The 19662-nt window shown below is 38.5% G+C and overlaps 1 protein-coding gene across 1 annotated transcript in view; it reads left to right on the top strand.

Moving 5' to 3' along the window:
- The first annotated feature begins 7972 nt into the window (after positions 1 to 7972).
- Positions 7973 to 19662, top strand: part of homer2 (homer scaffold protein 2) — a 70791-nt gene continuing 59101 nt past the window's right edge. Inside the window, exons 1-2 of the mRNA XM_072465202.1 lie at positions 7973 to 8062; positions 8152 to 8337. Coding sequence (XP_072321303.1) covers positions 8333 to 8337 — 5 coding nt within the window. The 5' untranslated portion in view covers positions 7973 to 8062; positions 8152 to 8332. The remainder of the gene's footprint in view (positions 8063 to 8151; positions 8338 to 19662) is intronic.

Raw genomic sequence — 19662 nt, 5'->3', positions numbered from 1 at the left:
GCTACGCCCCTGCTATGGTGGCCTCTCGACTCTTGGCTTATGTTGAGCTCAAACAAGATTTTGGAGCATTGGATGAATGTGAATGAAGCCAGTGACATTACATTAACTTAAATGTGTTGAAATATAAGGCCCTAGTCCCAAAACTCCGAACTTTGAATGTATGGGCTTTCATTGATGAGGTGATCCATGCTGAAAGAGGAGTCAGAAAGTTTGTGGAAGTTTGTGTTTTATCCTTACGTACACTTTTACTTAGAAGTTCTTGTAAAGCTTTATAAATGAGACGTCACCCCAGATCTTAAAGGAGAAACCTGGAGGGAGACACAATTCCACAGTAGGGTTAGTGTAAGGAGCAATGCAAGCTTCTTTCTGTGATTACAAGCATTCAATCACATTTTACAGGGGCCGTCTCTGGACATGGATTAGTCACGTCGACAGTGGGAGGAAGTGGCTATTTTGTTTCTGTCAGAGGTGCATTTAAATCCTGTTGTTGATGATGTATCAAACCTGAGAAATCTACCACCACCTACTCACAAAGACATACATCAACATAACTAAACCTTCAGAGTGGTGCTTAAACCATGAAAATCATGACTAGACCAATCATCTCATTCCTATCAGCTATCATGACCCCAAAGCTTTCAATCATGGTTTGCATTAATACACTCTCCCACTCACTGTTAATGATCATGTATGTCGGCTACAATATTCAGATTTCTTCATAGTTTTGTTCTTCAGTCTTTAATATGGATGTGGTGGGCGGCTAGTCTCAAACTGCTGAAAGTGGGCAGCGATGAATCACCAGCACTTTCACTGGGTCTGAAATGCCCTGTTTTATACCTGTGTCGCATCAATGTGCAAACCCAGCCATTCAAAAGGGTTTTAGTTTTTCAGCTCAAGGAACAGATTTTATTGCTTGGCCCCAGCTCTAAAACGAGACACAACATAATCTGTGTGGATTTGCACTGGATTTAGAAAAAAAAACAAATCAACACTAGACAGTAGCATGGGTGTTCCATCAGTTTTCAAATCAATGTCTAATATCTACAAATCTGTATTTATTTAAAGGTGCAATATGTAACTTTTCTGGTGGTTGGTGCTGCTTGTCTTCATGGAATGTTCCTCAGTAAGGCATTAAACTGACAGTATCTACCTTGAATTTATGTAATTACGGGTGTTTTTGTGGCTCAAAAACCATGCATTCTTACGATGAGAGTGGCAACTTCTCCGCAGATCTGACCTGTAATGTGGCCGGCAAGTTTAATGCCATATACTGGAACATTCCTGTTTATTCTAGCACATTAAATATACAATATTGTTTGGGATAGATTAACTGCCATCAACCCAATCAGTGTAACAATAATCCCTTCAGGCTGTACTGATACTCTCCATAACTGCACATCTGGTAAAGCCTACACATAATCCTGAAAATGTCCTTTATCCAACGCTTTATCCAACTACTGATCAAAAAGTCACTCAATGTTCAGTTTATATTCTTGGCATCAGATTATGGCTCATAAAGACCAGGGTTGAAAATGTAAAAAATCTGCCTTGTTCCATATTGTTAATCAACAGCCTGTTGACAGTCTCTTTATTGACAATATTATCATATCAACAATAGGATTTTTGATGTGATAAGTATGTAAAATGATGACTACCGTACATTACAATTTAATTTAATTTGACAAAAAAGGGAAACTACATTTATCCTGGAGGTTATTCAGCTCAGAAGAAGACTGATAATTGTGCAAAGGAGGAAGCCCGCTAAGCCATTTAATTATTTATGCATGTCATTAATACATTATTGCTACACGTTTCATTGGCCACAGAAGACCTACGCCCCTTTTTATCTCTGTATGTGGGTTTCAAATGTCACAACACTCTGTAACCTCTACAGGGTTTCATTGAAATGAGGAGCAAGTAAAGTGCATTACTCTTTAATGGTGGTCAAAAAGAAGCTGGACAAGCCATCATTTTTGTTTTTTACATGATCAAGCACGTATGAATGACTACTGGTATATGGTTCAAAAAGGGACTTCCAAATATTAAATTAAAGGTAACTCGTGACATTTTTACTCCCAAAAATGTTATAATATGCTTTTTTATGTTTGTTTTATGGTTGAACAAACATATAGACTACACGTTGCTCATTAAATAGAGGGGAGATACAATACAGGGAGATTTTTATACTAAAAAACTTAAAATGAAAGCTGAAATGAAAGTTTTACTGAGGTTAGACCAGACTCTACTCTAGCAATGTTCAAAACTAGGTTCTAAACAGTTCTATTTAGTTGTGCTTATGACTGATAATTCATGTTTTTATTTGTTTGTATTGTAATTTTATATTGTACTGTGATTTTAATACACAAGATTATTCTGTAAAGCACTTTGTATCACTTCATGTACCAATTGTTCTGAAGAAATACATTTTGCTCACTTGCCAGAGGCTACAAATAATTGAATTTGTTTAGTGAACAAACATAATACATTCGATCATATTGGATAAACATATGCAAAGAAAAGACTACACAATCGGTGCCTGAGGATTTGACACTCTAACCCGCTCTCTTGACGAATTCTGGCATCTTTTCTGTGGAGTTGTTGCTATTTCTGGACTTTGGCTGAGACTGGGTGAACAGTTGATTTGGGCCCGAGCCGTGCAATCAGCTGTGATGATAAGCAGCAGCTGAGGCGCGCGTGGGGGTGGCACTTGGCAGGACGGCGAGAGACACGGGCATTGGAGCTGTAATCAGTGTAAATTAGAAGAAGTCCTCACCACTGACTGTTGTGTCAAGGCTCATTCAAACAAAGATGAAAGAAGTATGAGAGTCTGAAATTTAGATAATTGCTTGCCTTTCTAGTGTATATTGACTGTAAATAAGCAAGATAGGAATGACTTATCATCGTATCATATTAGATGTTGAAGTCATGCAATAAAAAAACAAACGTTTAAGAAAATATGTGTTTATTGAGTTCATTACTACATTATGACAGAAAAATACAGTCATCTTCTGTTATTTCATTGCCTGCGATGTTTGTAAAATTGTTGAGGAAAACAATAACACCACAGTAGTGCTTTTACATGTTAGAATTACATGATATTATACGAGAAACAAGGGCGTATAGTATTGGAGTCTGTACGTTGGGATGTTCGTTTTTTTTCCAGTAGCATTAACATTCCTACACAAGTAACAAATAATTTCAGTGCAGTCGTGTTTCCTATAAAGGTGGTTTTAAATGGTGATGAGAAAAATGAATGGTATATTTTGCCCAACAAGAAACACTAAACTAGCTTTTTGGAGTAACAAGTCATGACTCCATCAGGTTTTCTCAACCTGAAACGCAGGACCCATTTCTTTTATATTTTAGTTTGGATGTCACCATTAGACATGGTAGTTTGGCAAAATAAATGAAAATACAGCAGAAAAGATGGTGCAGTTCTACACGGCCATCATTGCCACACCCAGGGACAAACAGACTACAGCGCATTGTGTGCTCTGCTGAGAAGGTGATCGGCTGCGAACTTCCATCTCTGCAGGACGGATCACAGCCGACCCTTCTCACCCTGGACACGGACTATTTGAGCCTCTCCCCTCAGGCAGGAAGCTACGGTCCATCCGGACCCAAACCTCCCGCCATAAGAACAGTTTATTTCCCTCTGCTGTTGGACTCATTTCAAAGCTATTCCTATCTTATAGTAAATTTAAATTGTTTTTCTTCAATTCATGCCCCACTTATATATGTTGTTTTATGTTATTTTTGTATGTTGCGCCCAATCACCAAAGCAAGTTCCTATGTTTGTGAATTAATTTCATTGACAATGGCAATAAACCTTTTCTGATTCTGATTTATTTTTCCCACCACCAACACTGACTGAGAATAAAACAAAATTTCAGAAGACGCTTCATAAATCATGATCAGGTTGAATGAGTTAATAACAAAAAGGAGAATGCACAGTAAATACTAAATTAGTACAACATTTTTGCTCATGAAACAATACACGATTCAACTGTTGCACAGTGCGCTTTATCTATCTGTAATACGAGTTTAAAGTCCTTATATAAATACTGACGCACGCAACCTGAGATCTTAGTAGCGGTCGTATTGTGGCCTCTGGCTGTAACCCTGACTGGAGCCCTGAGAGTGGGACTGATGCCCTCCGCGGTACGCCCTGTCTTGGTCCCTGTCCCAGGACCTCTCTCCGCCTCTATGGGGCGATCGGTCTCTGTTTCGGTCTTGATCCCTGCCATAGGACCTGTCTCTGTCCCGATCGTGCCAGTGCTGCTGACCGCGATGCTCGCCTCTCGAGCCGCGGTCATCGCCGTAATCTCTGCTTCCGCCCCAACCACGACTCCCATACCCCCGGCGGTCCTGATATCTAAAAAACAAGACAAACATTTAACATTTGAATTAGATACAACATGAAAGAACAGACACTGTCATTTTGAGCTCCTTGTCCTTTTAAGAATCATGGCAAATTTGAGTATTAAGGATGTCACAATATCAACTTTTATTGTTAAGATAACACTTTTGCGATTGTTCATGATTGCCAACACCATGTCCTCCGGTCACATCATCATTCAAAATGTTTGATTGTATTTGACAAAATAACGTGATAAAAACAGACTAATAAAATATATTTTAGATTTAGCCTTACTTACCTAAATTTAAGGGAGTGTCTGCAGAGCCGCGGCGCGCGGCAGAAAAAGCCATGTTATTTTTGTGCCGGCTGCGCGCCGCGGCTCCTGAAACTGCGCCGCTATTTGACCGCGTTTTAGCGCCGTTTTAGACTGCGCAGGGTTAAGGTTAGTGTTAAGGTTAGTGTTAAGGTTAGTGTTAAGGTTAGTGTTAGCCATGAGGCTATAAGGGAAATCCCGCGGTCCCTGAAACTGCACGGCCATTTGACCGCGCCGCGGCTCTCCAGCCACGGCCTAAATATAAATGTCTTGCTTCAAAAATGGTCACAAATAAAAATGTTAAGTGACCAGAATAATCACAATTATCTACAGTATATTATTACAGTATATATATCTTAAATTACTTCTGTTTTTCTGATGGCTCTTGAGTGTGTGAAAATCACCATTTCAAAAGTTTTAATTATCATTTTGAAGCCCCAGACAGAACATAAATATGTCAGTAGGGCTGATTGACTAACTAACAAAAAATTATTTTAATAGTCGACTAGTCAGCAATTACTGATTAGTGGATTTGTAAAACCAGTATGTCTATTGTAATGTTACACTGAAATTTTAAAATACAATTTGAACCAAATTGGTTGATAAATGTGATGAATATGTAAAAAGAAAGCTTCTAAGCTCGACAGTACTAATGTCATATGTATGGAGTGTTTCAATGTTTGTATTTCTGTCTCCACTAATCTGCTAATGGCACTACAGGGGAAAAGCCTGCACAACTCTGGCACATTTACATGTTGAATTAACACATATGGATGAATGTGCACTGTCCAATATTAATAGAATATTTACGATCAAACAGAATTTAAATTTTTCCATTTTGAATTTATAATCCCACCATCTTTGTGAGGAGTATTTTTTATCAATAACAGTTGGAAATATTTGAAGTCAACTGGTCATGATTATTCTGATCAGAAAACTTAGCGTTAATTGTTGCAGCTCAATTTGAACTTGTTGAACCCTTTCAGAGAGCAGCACACAGATCCTTTCACCTGAGCCCACAAGCTGTTGGTGTGTAAATGATTCAGGAGACGCACCTGTTGTCTCTGCCTCTGTTGTGTCCTCCTCCACGGCCCCTCCAGTTCTCCACCATGGGGGGCGGATCGGGCGGTCTTTTCAAGTACTCCTGGTACTCGTGGTCCTCTGAGGTAAACCTGTGGGCGAACATCTCCTCGTAGTCCCCAAACTCCTCCGTTGTCTGAGCCTTCTCTGTGGTTTCAGCCATGCTATGACAACACTTTGATTAGACTTGTTACATTACCAACACCTACTTTTCACGACAATCCATGTGCCGTCGTGAAACATATTCATGTGCAATTACTGTCGTGATCACATGCAATAGTATTTATGTATTTATTTTTATCTTTATTATTTTTTCCACTCCATCCCTTGTTGGGTTTTGTCTATGGGAGTTTTTGTTTATAGGAGATCTTCTACTGAAAGTATTTTTTCAAACTTCCTATAAGTGATCTGTTCTTTTCTTCTGTATCTACCTGTGTTGCACCAATGAAATTTCCCCATGTGGGACAATAAAGGAATATCTTATCTTATCTTACTTCAGACTAGACTTTACGTTACACAATTGAATCGGTCACGTGACTGCATAAAGCATAGGCTTTGTGACGTTAAATGTAATACTATCATGATCACTGAGACGTACGGAGACGTACGAAGACGTTAATGGCGCATGGAACAGTTCAATGTGGAACTTCCATGATCATTTGCTTGACAAACACGAATTAATGGTTCTTTACTCTTTTTCTCAGGCGTGGTGCCATCTCCCTTTCTTTCTTTCTTCCCCTTTTACGATACAACGTAAAACACATACAACAACACGAATATTCCGATCAGCGTTTGTCGATTTGTTGTTTATTTCAGACAAACAAAGTTCCCCTATTAGTTTACATCCAGAGTTTGTCTGTAAACTCTATTTACTCTAATGTATTACGCAGTCACTCAATGATGAATGAATGAGCAGCTCTTTCATGTGAGATCTACAACACGAGAAACTGTTAAAATTATACATAAAGCTAAATCAGACTCTAATAAACAACATCACAAGTAAAAAAAGCCACAACACCGCAAACGACGACGAAATTTTACCTGGATTTGACGTAAGAAATATAAATTTACGACCTCAAACGCAAACTATAACTGCACACACTGCTCGTCCGTCGACGGAAATGGTCCCCTGGAAACACGTTAGATAGTTTTAAGGTTCCTAGTAACGCACACTTCACAGACCTGGACCCTGGAAAATACTATTATAACATATTATCTTGATGATTAATTATTGTTCCAACTATTAACTAATAAAAGACATGAATTAAACGGGCACTATGACGAGGCTGTTGTTTTTCCTCGAATGTTCACAAAATGGCAAAAAACTCCAATCTCCATGGAGACAAGAAGGTAACTGGTGACTCCACCAATAATATAACTACCAAAGTAGCAGTTCATCGTCTAATCACATGTAATTGAATAAATACTTTAAAGAAAATGATGTGGCTCATTGCATGCAAAGCAATAATCATGAGACAACCACCAGAAAACTCACATTACACCTTTAAATTAGTTTGGCATTGTTGGACCCCCGTTGCTATGGATACATTCAGTCCATTATATTTACCAGACTAAATCAAAACAGAATTTCATTAATGTAGGTGATGCTTATTATTATGGCTGTAACTAGACAAGAAGTCAACTAGTTAGCAATTAATTTCCCAATAAATAGACTAGTAAAACGACTATTATTGTATATTCGATTAAAAAGTATATGTATTTTTAAGTAGGTAGAAAAATTACATTTATTACATTTATTTATTTTATGTCACTATTGGTTTGCGTTTTAGAGTCTGCAGAGTCAAGATAATGATTATGATGATCAAAACACGAATACAATCATTTTAATAGGCAATTAGTCATGATGATTATTTAAATTAATCGTTGCAGTCGTACTGCATAAACAGGTCGCAGACGCCGAGATAAAATGCCACTGCAAAACCCACATGACCCAAAGTGTGGGTGGCTTGTGGGTACAACAGATGAAGTGTGCGTGAGCGGATGAAGTGTGCAGCGTGAGCAGATGAACCGTGTGTGAGCAGATGCCGCGTGCGTGAAGCGTGCGTGAGCAGATGCCGCGTGCGTGAGCAGATGCCGCGTGCGTGAAGCGTGCGTGAAGCGTGCGTGAGCAGGTGGAAGCCGCTCCGTGTCGCCACCGTCTCATTTGACTCGGCGCAGCTCCATCGGGAGGATCGAAACTCCACCGCTCCGACCGCGAGGAGGAGGAGGACTTGACAGGCGCAGATCAACTTCAATTCTCTGCGACTGAAGAATATCGCGGATCATCTCATTCCATCAGTTCCGCGCAGGTGCTCAAACTTCTTGGCAACGCGGTGAATCTAGTTTTTTTTGGGGGGGTAACGAAGTGATCTCACGTTACACACTTGTCTGTCGGCAGCAAGCGGAGCGAGACCCGGGGAAACGCCGCCTGCCGCACCGGGAATAAGTCACTGGAGATCTGAGATAAGAACCACGCGCGGACTTTGCTTTGTGACAGTTTCCAACAGTCGGACTCGGTCTTCTCTTCCGCGGCGTTTTCTTCTTCTTCTTCTAAGGAGTTGTTCCTGAAGTCCGCGGCCATGGGGTGAGTCTGGAGACACCTGCACTGGGGGAAATGTGTCCAAAATGCCTCCTCAAATCTGCTCATTTGACGCACAATATTCTCATTCATTCCGCTGTTTCCCCCACGGTTTGCTTGCTTTGTTGCACGAGCAGAGGATCTCCCCCCAATATAGCCTGTCCTATTTATGGATCACAGGCATATTGAGGAATTTTCTAGGATTTCTCATTGACTTTCTAATGGTACTAACACCAGGCAAACTATATTCACCAGCTTTCCATTTTAATTCAGTCATTTATGCATTTTTATGACACCTACTTGTCATAGTCAATATATCAGTCGTCCTCCTTCCACACTTCTGGCATTGTTTTGTCCACATGCCTACTGGGGACAGCACATTATTTTGCCTCCATGCCTGGTGTGAGTGTCCAGTGGCTCATTGTCACTGTTATGCAATCAGTATAAAAACCTATACACATCTTGTTTGTTGTGGAGACATTTCCGGGCCGTGTTCTGTCTAACCAATGCAAAACCCACATTTTTTCCTTCCACAACCAACTCTATAATAAACCAAGAAGACTCTTTAAGTGCCACGCCAAGCTGCAGACTTGCCAAATAAACATGAACTTGTGAGAACATGGCAGTAATATGAATAGGTGCAGTCATTCAGTGCAAACCCTCTAGTTTCCATGTGCTGCATTTTTTCCAACCGGTGTAACAAACCAGTCTAACAGTGTGGACTCGTCTAGAAATGGGCAGAGTGGTGGAGCAGGTTTGAAGAGGGAAAGAGAGTGAATGTGTTGTATGTATGAGTTTGTGTGGCCAAGCAGCAAGAGCAGGGCAAGGTCACACCTACAGCAATGGCATGGCGACGGGCTTGTTTCTAGTTTCAGTCCACGCCGGTTTTTAGTTTCACTTGAAAGTTGGCCACGCAATGCACACACTTAATTTATAGTGCCCCAGTTTGAAATGTATTCCAACATTGTTCAGTAAAGAATTTATAGACTTTTATTTAGAACGTAATTGTCCCAGAAAGGAGCACTCGTGGACAGTGTTTATAATCATATATATATATATTTTACATTTAGGTTTGTTTGGTTTGAAGTAGCTTAAGTATTGAGCTTTTATTGAACTTCAATGTTGATTTTGACAAGAAAATGACCAAAATGATTTTATAGTTTTAGTGAAGTTTTAGTCCAATCATTATTTTAGTTTCAGATTCAAACAAATGCCTGAATTCATAGTAGTTAGTCAACCAAAAAGGAATGACATAGGACAGTCCCAAAACAAGTGCTAGTGCTACAGTTTATCCAACATTTTGCATTTCCTTGTGACACATTTTTCCAACAGAATTCTTTCCAAACATGTGACTTTGTGGTTCTCCATTGAGCTGAACATAATATATTTTCCCATTCTTCGTTTGTCAAAAAAAAATTACCCTTATTTCCCATTTAAGTTTTTCGTGCTTTGGAAAGTTCATGGACATTTTTCTTGTTGACATGTTCTTTGCTTCAATTCATTCCACAGTTTCATTTTTTATAACCGATGCCCACGATTTGAACCGTTTCGAAGTGTCAAAGTGCAGATGTTTTGCTTTGTTGGTTATATTTTAGCAAGTAAACACATGATTCATTAAACAAGTCTATGTCCTCTGTCAGTTACACAGCAAACCGATCGTTATGCGACCCGCCGGCTCTAAGTGACCAGTCAGTCGTGAGCGGTGACTATAATTTCCTTTCTCGTTGTCTATGAGTTGACATCCTGACCCACAGCGGCTCCGCTCCGATCCTGCATTTCCCTCTGAGACTAATTGAAAAAGGGATTCGGTGAAGCCACAAGTTTAGAGCCAGAGTTTTGATTTGAATCCCTCTGCGTCGTCCAACAGTATTATTTGTCCTCCTTTGGGATTTAGATGTGATTAAGTGTGAAGTTGAGCGTCTATTTTAATAAATTGTTGTTGTCCGTTTATTCGCAGTTGTGTGGTTTTGAAATTAGTGCTACTTTGGTTGGAGGCGAAGCGTGTTCTAGATCAGATTACATTTGAATTGTGTGTGTGTCTTTGCAATGCTCTCTATTGTGGCTGTAGTCGACTTTCTTAGTGAAAGACATGGGGGTGTGATGTTGCCAGAAGCTTGAGAAAATATTAGAATCTCAAGCAAAAAAATACCATGTACAGGGAAATACGAGTAGATAGCATCTTCATGAGTAAAAATACAGATTACTGTATGTCCAGTTGCTCTCAAAAACCCAGAAGTCACATGATTTTTGCCAAATTTGACACAGATGAAGCTGAAATGAAGCCGTTTGAGGAGCACATTTATGGACTACATAGTGTTTTCAACAAATACAATGGATTTACACATTTTCCACGTAATTTTCATGAATTTACAGCTCAATTTCAGTAATAAAAATGTATTTTTTCAATTATTAGATTACTAAATTAGTTGACTAATAAAGAATTTGGTCTAAGACACTACTGCCCAATTAATCAACAACTAAAGAACCAACTCTATATACTAGAATAGTATTAACAAGACCACAGCATAACTTAAAAATGAAAGAACTAATAAAGTGCACCTTTGCCCCTTATATGGTATTGAGCATTTTCATAACTGACACAAAGACTCGCTCTCTTTGTCTTTTGTCAGGAGGTTTCATTAAAGTGGGATTAAATACAAATTAACTTTACTTTCTTTCTGTGTTCTAGTCCTGTACATGTCTTGTACACCATCTGTGTACAAGACATTTCAATAGCCCTCTCTGGGTTTCCTAGTCCTGTTTTTGTTTTTAAAGTGCAAGTTGACTTCCTCCTCCCTCACATTCCTGTAGGGCTGGGCGACATCTTTTGGATTATCCCACTGACGATATTTTGTCAATCCAACCGAAATGTTTTAAAACGTGTCTTTAAATGTATTAGTTGAAGTTTAATTATTGTACAAATGTGAAAATAAATCACAAAAATGCCCTTTTACAACATCATATATACATTTTAATTTCTGTTTTCTTTTTGTAGCTTTTTTTTACTATAAATAATATACTCAATATTTCCTCTTCGAGGCATTGCTCAGTTTAACCTCTTGTTTGGACTGTGGCGGTGGCAAAGTTAAGGTGTTTATTTAGTCCCACTTTAATCCAGTGTAAAACATGAGCTAAATTGGAACACAAACCGCTGCATTGTGCTCTAGTATAGTCCGCTTCATTGCAGCTATTATTGCTTGCATATGGGAAAAATATGCTGATAATCAAAGTAAACTTCACCGTTAACTCCGTAAAAAGCGAAGAAATTGGTTTGTATGGACTTGACCACTTGTATTGATTTTTCAAGAGGCTTCATTACCTCCTCAGATCTGTATCTTCTGTCCTTTGTGCTCATAATCGCCCCTCTTGCCACTTTCACACTGATTGCTGAAGCAGCTACAGTGCGGCATGCTGGGAGAGAGTCTAACACAGGGATCTATGGAGCTTAATCCAGGCTGACTGGGGCTGGAGCGCTGAGGGCTTAGGGCTCATTGATTAGCCCAGTGACATGTGACAGGGCAGTGGCACACTTAGCTGCCCGCAGACCAGTACCAGGGCGTTTAAGCCTTTCCTCATATAATTATGTGGTTTTTTGGACTGTCCCAACAACGATTGTCGGACGATATTATGCCAAGTGTGTTAAAACGTCTTTAAACGTATTAGTTGTGGTAATCACAAAAAAGTAAGTTTACAACCTAACTTTTTTCAGTTTATTTTTTTTAATCAGTACTTTTTTTTGCTTTTTAAATTTTGTTTTTACATGATATACTCCATATTAAAACGTTGCATATTTTCAAAAGTACATTCAAAATATTACATTAAAATGTATTGCCCACCTCAATCTCATAGAAACTTGTAAGTATTTAAAATATTTTTTTATTCATTGATGAGTAAATTGACTTAATGTTCAATAAATAATGCTCTGGAACAATATTTTATGCGGCTCAATATTTATATATTTGTCTGTGGGAAATGTTTTGTATTTATTTTTGTACAGCTGTAAATGGTTCAATTAGTTATATACTACACTAACTTCGTCCTATTGAAAGGTTTGATTCAGGGCCACATTGAATCATGATTACAATTATTGTTCCAATCACTAAACATGTAATTCAAAATGTTTTAGACTTTGAAATGATATAGTGTGGAAAGTTAACTTTTCAGTTTTACCCCAAAAATCCTCATTAAGATTTTTCCCTTTTATAATTCGATGCACTAAAGCGGGACATGGGCACTGATATTTGTAAATGTATAATATTTTTCGGTCAATCGATAATGACAAATGTAAAATTGCATTGTTGCCTTTTAACACTGTATTGTACACGGTATTTTTTGACGTAATGGAAACTGGCAGGACCTTTTTTAAGCCCGTCCTGAGCGGGGCTTGTAAAGGTGAAAGAGGGGCGTTCAGGCAGGTTTAAAAACCAAGGACAGACCGGAGCCAGTGGGACGTCCCAGCAGCAGATGGAGCAGACCTGGGAGCCCATCTGCCCCTTCAGCACCTCGCCCTTATGGCCACACCTCTCAGATTAACGTGGGTTTAGGACTAAATCTGAATGCTTGATGTAAAAACGCTATTTGAGATGTTGAATTGAAATGAATTAATGATGGTGTTATTTGAAATCCCACAACAAAGATAAAGCTGTAGCTGAGATCCATTTGATCAATTCGTGACAAATAAAAAGTAGATTTACTGTAATAGAAGAGATTTAAATGGAAATAAACCGGGATTAAATCAGGACTAATTAGGAGTTAACCAGGACCAACTCACAAGTCAGGACTAATACGGGTACTAAATACTGGCACTAAATCAAGTCTACAGACAAGTGCCTCTGACAGGTTGACACACTAAACCAAAATGCAGTTAAGATAAATATATATTTAAATGTTTAGGTTTATACTTTTACTTCCTGGTTGTAACTGATGACATCACACCAGGAAATTACCCAGCAACCACTCGCCAAAACTCATCAAATGCCACGCTTTTTTTATTTGACGAATAAGATTATGTGAGCACCTTTTATTTTGTTGAATTAATGTTAAAGGTCAAAAAAGGTGTTTATTTTGTGTAGAATATCATGCATAAAAATGATGAGTGTCCCTAGTGTGATGTCACTTCATATAATTTTCTACAGATTTTTCAACTTTCCTCCACAAATAGTTTTATACCAATCTAGTAGCTATTATCTATCTTTACAATGGGTATAAATAACAAAATGAAGTCACAATCATAGAAACATACGCACTTTAAACTTGGACTAAAACATGTGATTAAAGCTGTGTTTATAAGGCTGAATTAGATTATTACAGAGCACGTTTATTTTGTCTGTGTGACGTTTAAGTCCCTCAGAAAAAGGAGCATAGTATCATTCCAATATGTTTCCATAAATGTCACTTATTTCCCATTTCCAGTGTGGACTGTGTTTTGCACTTGACTCTGTTCTCGCTGAAGTTGCTGGTTTGAATCTGCTCATGTGTGAATGTGTAATTATCTACTAACATAATGTGTGATGAGCTGTGATGACCGATAATAATGGTAATTAATTATCAAGTGGATTAATGGATTTGTTAAACTGTCGCATTAAACATTTCACGATCGAGCTAAATATTTAAATTACAATGGCCCCACATTAAATGCTCCAGATACTACGTCTTCAGAATTGTTGTCATTTTAAAGTGTATTTAATTTTAGCTTTTAGTCTTTTTTTTTGGCCTCTTAGCAAACCTGAGCGTCATTTCTTACACCAGATGCCCTTCCTCCCGATGTGGCTCTCTACAGTCTGGTAAATTGCTGATTATTGGATGACAAAGACAGACCGGATGCAGAGAAACAGATTAGTGTTGCTAACTTGGAAAATACTTGATTCTCCAAACCGATTTCGATACCATGATGAGGATTTAAAATGCTCTTATTTAGTCAACGTTTAACACAATAGACCAAACATTTTGACCACAAAATAATAATAGTGTATGTGCCTTGTCATGATGGTTACTAAATCGACTTATTCTTCAATAAATAACTGCTGGATCAACACTTTTGGAGCTCAATATCATGTGTGCAGCTGTAAAGGGTTGAATTAGTTCCTTCTAAACTAAATAAGTGTTTCATTTGCCATTTGTTTTTTATATTACCGTAATACTATACATTTAGAAAAGGATTTTCCGGGATTCTCCTGCTTTTGAGTCGTGACAGTGGCAGTATTATAGTTTATCATGATATTTTGTAGCAATATCTTGTGCTTTGTTCTCATGATATAATAATGTTACTTCTGCTGAAGTTCAAGATCATTCTAAAACTGTTTTGGAAAGGCTTTTTTTCAGTTTTGTTTATGTATACTTGTTCAAATGACTATCTAGTTTATTTTTGACAACCCTTGATTAGACTTTTACACAGGGCTCATTTCTAATTGTCGAGCATTCAGCTTGTTGAGGCGGCGAGGTGGCTGTAGCAGTAAGATGATCGACTCCCAGAGCGGAGTTTGTATGTTTCTCCATCTAATATTCTGAATCGTGACAATTTTTCATTCAATCTATTGCCCAAAAAATACCTAAAATATGTGTTTTGTCAGTCACAAACTGGAGGAACAGTAACATGTTAGGCCGGGAATGAGAGAAAATTAACAATTTCACATTTTTTATGTGAATAATTATTAAATCGTGATGTTTTGTCTCACAATAATCGTAACTTGACATTGTGACATCCATAGTCCTGACCAAGCCAAACTCAAGATCTGGAGAGAGGTTCCTGGGCGCTGCACTGCTCCTGACAAATTGAAGTATGGGTCAAATGCAGAAAATAAAGTTAACCTCAACCCAGTCCTCAGTCAGTAAAAGCATGTGGTTTGGAGCAGAGTTCAGACTTTGGAGGAATAAAATTATTAAAAGCCTGTAACATTTATTTTCCGGAAAACAATGTTTAACGCCATTTTATTTTGTTTTAATAAGACAAAGTAAAAGCCAAAATTATGATTGATCAATATAAGGAAATACAATTGTGGTTAATTTTCTAATTGTATCACCCACTCACCTTTTTTGTGGTGAGAAATGCAGAAGAAATTCATGCAGTCTTAGCTTCACATTGTTTCAAAGGAAAGCCTGTGCATTATTCCACTCTTGCACATTTTATGCCCCACAGGAAACATGAAATCTCAGGTGGTGTGCGTGCAATGAGGTCCTCGTGCGGGATCTACGCTTTCTAGCAAACCTAATACTCAGCTCACTCGTCAGTGGAACCGGCACTTAACCTGACTCCAGCTCACATGCGACTCCAACTCAGTATGACATTAAGATCTGGTGTGTGTGTGTGTGTTGTAATTTAGTCTACAGTTTAATTTATATTTCAAGAGGGTTTTTGCATGACTTTCTATCTGACTGGCTTGAGACATTTTGCAAATTCTGTTGTTGATTGTGAGATAGGGCCAGATACGTAAGCAACAAGGGGTCAGTTCAGGAATCCAGAATTGTTGGATTTAGTGAATTTGTAAAAGATTGTATTTGGCTCAATCTATATAGTATTTCCACCCTAAAATCCACTGTTCAAGTCCTAATCCCGGCTAAATTGATAGACGTCAGTGCTGTTGATTCTTCAAGTATTTTAATGTCTATTATGGTTCTGTACTTGGACTGTGTTGCATTTTATTTTATTATATTGTCTTTCTTCCATTTTGTATCTTAAATGTATTTAACAGACACACATTATACATTATTTCTGTATTGTTATTGGCTTTTAAATGTGCTCTTGACCTACTTAACTTTGGCATGTCATGTTTTAAAACCTAAAATAAACGTATGCATACAGTTGGTGTTAGCACTCCATCTACTGGCTGCAGAAAGAACTACCATGTGGAAAGAAGCGGGTAGCTTGCAACCACATTTATACATTTATAGATGCAGAAAATTGTAATGAATGGGATTTTCAGAAAAGAGTGTTTCATGAGTGTTCAGAATGGATCCGAGCGAGACGACCTTGTAAACAGGATTCATGAAACGAGTGTTACTTAAGATGAATAAAGTTGGAGGTTTTTATAGAGGGCACAATCTTATGTAAAAAGTAAAATTGACAAAAGTGTATTTCAATATTCTAGGTATGCAATTAGATTAAAAAAAAAACTATATTTGTATGATTCTGCTGCTACTAAAATGCTCTTGATTGTGGGACAAATGTCTTATATTTGTCTATTGAAGCTAGAATAAGGAAGCTGCTGGCAGTTTCATGCTTCAATAGAAGTCTATAATGTCAAAAATTTAAATTGCCTTTTTTTATTCTGTCAAAGTATTAAATCGCCACCTTTTCTTATCACATCTGAAGTCCATTGTATCTGTATTGTGTGGAGCGATGTCGGAGAAAAGTGCGGGCGCCTGCTGCCAGATTCCATTATCGGCAGCGTGTGACGTGGGCTCCGTGACGCCTTTTCAACAGAATTATACCCACTGTACGTGTCAAAGCTCTTATGTAATGGCAAATGAAGCAGCACTGATTATCCACGACACGCGCCTTACGCACTCGACAGGCTGCAGACAGGAGGCGTGGTGGGAGAGCGGAGGAGTCTTACATGACCTTTTTTAAATGCAAACTAGGGCTGCACGATATGGGGAGAACGTTATTGTGATGAATGTTGTATTAACGGTTCGCATTTTAAACGTGTCCAGGAGGATTCACAAAAAGACTGAGCACCAGGCCTAAAAACTGACATGACAAACGAAAAGAATCACATGTATTTAAGAAAACTGACTATTTTGTTGTGTTGTTACTTAAATAACTGCAGTTTTTGTGATCTGCTGATTGCGTCTATTCAAATTGCCTAATGTCTATTTGATTTGTCATCAATCTTGTAGCACAAACGTCTAGGTTTAAGCACAATAATGTTATCTCAAGGCACTTAAGGAAACTACCTTTTTGCGAGCACTTGAAGGTTGAGAAGAAAACATATAAAAACATCCTCAGGCACAGGAAAACACAAGGATCAACTGGTTTAAAGTACTAGAAATAAGGACAGGAAAGGTTTTTATTAACATTTGAAACAATCAAGTGGCTGTGGGTTATGATCTCTAGATACAAATGGTAAACAAAAGTAATAGTAGTGTAACAGGTAGGGCTGGGTTGAAAAAAATAAATTTTCCGATTTCTAATCGATTCGCATATTAATGACCGATTATCGATTCGTACGTCCAAAGATCGATTAAAATTTTTTTTTATTATTATTATTTTTATTTTTTTGGAAAAATGCTCAACGTTTCCATTTTATACTTCCAGTTTCAGTACTGGCAGTGTGTGAGCAGTTTTAAAATAAAAATGCTTTTGGTAGCAACCGCTTTTGGGTGAATTCTTAATTATTTTCAAGCATAATAATAATGCACTGGTTAGTTTCCCAGTAGAATCCACTGTTGCAGATGTAGTCACCTCAATGATGTCCTCCATTTATTGTCCTGGATAATCTTTCTTGAAGGTAGATTGACCCTTAACCTTCATCAGTCTTCCAGCCATCAGTAACTACCAATACTTGTAAGATTTGCTGTTTAATATTGATATAATACTAGTTTTAATATGTTGCTTCTCTACACAGTCATGAAGTGAAGGAAACGGTTCAAATACATTTTTCATTTTTAATAACATTAAAGGTGGTATGGACGATTTTTTTCAGCAAATTTTATCATATTTCCTCGTGGCGTGGATAAATCATTTGTCCTGCCACGTATCAATCATAAAACGCACCTACCGCTCACCTGCAGCCGCGTCAGGCTCGTCCCCACGTTTCCGCGTGCCTAAGCGCATGGATCTATCATAATATAGTTCCCTCAGTGTACGGGGCAAAATGAAGACGGAGAAAGACAGTTCGAGCTGACGCAGAAGTGGACAGAAATCTACGGGAGACGAGTGATGCGATGTGATCCGTCGCGCTAATAAACAAACGCACGTGTGTGTTGTATCAGTCCGCACGGGGGAGTGGCATGAGCACTTCAACCTGCGTTCTCAAATCGTCCATACCGCCTTTAACCCCCGGATCGAATCGAAATCGGATCGAATCGGAAATCAGATCGAAATCGGAGCGAATCGGATGGAATCTGAGAAAATCGGAAAAAAACTATTTTGAAACGTAAAAATCGGAATCGATTCTTGAAATTTGAATCGAAACCCAGCTCTAGTAACAGGGTTGTTTTTGCCCTGTTGTCTCTGCTAACTATAATAACTAATCTGCTGAATATAAATAGTTACTAATACCTGAGAGTTGGTTGTCTGTCAGTGTCAGCCACTGTCACTACCGGTAATTGGCTCTTCGGTTCTCCTGCTTTCACTCGTAAAATAAAGTGGAGGCAGATTATTGAAGGGAAATCATTTTTCAAGTTAAAACAGTCGGATGTTAAGATTCAAGAAGTTGTTTTTGCGTAATTGCCACGAGGTAACACGGTTTGGAGGAATTGCTGGCAAAGTAAATGGTTTGATCTAGGGCTGTGCAATTAATCAAGCTTGTGATTTAAAAGAGCCGTGCTGATTGGCTACTAGAAATATTCAGTGATCAGCTCTTTTAAATCAAGACGTCCACAGCCAGTGGAGGAAATCTGATGAATAGAAAGTAACATATGTCATGCACTGTCCCTACCACCAACAAGTAAACACATTTGTGATCAAAAATATTTTCTATTATTATTGTGTACCAGTAAATAACAATCATTCAGTTACATTTCATCTTGGATTTAAGGTGCGTTCATGGGAACTAAACTGAAACTAACTGTTCAAAACCAGGACTAAACCAGGACTAACCCAGGACTAACCCAGGACTAACCCAAGACTAACCCAAGACTAACCCAAGACTAACCCAGGACTAACCCAGGACTAACCCAGGACTAACCCAGGACTAACCCAAGACTAACCCAAGACTAACCCAAGACTAACCCAAGACTAACCCAAGACTAACCCAAGACTAACCCAAGACTAAACCAGGACTAGAACAGCATTAAACCAGGACTAAACCAAGACTAAACCAAGACTAAACCAAGACTAAACCAAGACTAAACCAAGACTAACCCAGGACTAACCCAAGACTAACCCAAGACTAAACCAAGACTAAACCAAGACTAAACCAGGACTAGAACAGCATTAAACCAGGACTAACCCAGGACTAACCCAGGACTAACCCAGGACTAACCCAGGACTAACCCAGGACTAACCCAGGACTAACCCAGGACTAGAACAGGACTAGAACAGGACTAGAACAGGACTAGAACAGGACTAGAACAGGACTAGAACAGGACTAGAACCAGGACTAAACCAAGACTAAACCAAGACTAAACCAAGACTAAACCAAGACTAAACCAAGACTAAACCAGGACTAA

Source organism: Eucyclogobius newberryi, unplaced genomic scaffold (assembly GCF_026437365.1).
Source record: "Eucyclogobius newberryi isolate DKJ021-1_F unplaced genomic scaffold, fEucNew1.0.hap1 SCAF_5, whole genome shotgun sequence".
Lineage (NCBI taxonomy): Eukaryota > Metazoa > Chordata > Actinopteri > Gobiiformes > Gobiidae > Eucyclogobius > Eucyclogobius newberryi.
Note: the sequence above shows the minus strand (reverse complement) of the source record. Positions and strands in the feature narration are given on the sequence as shown.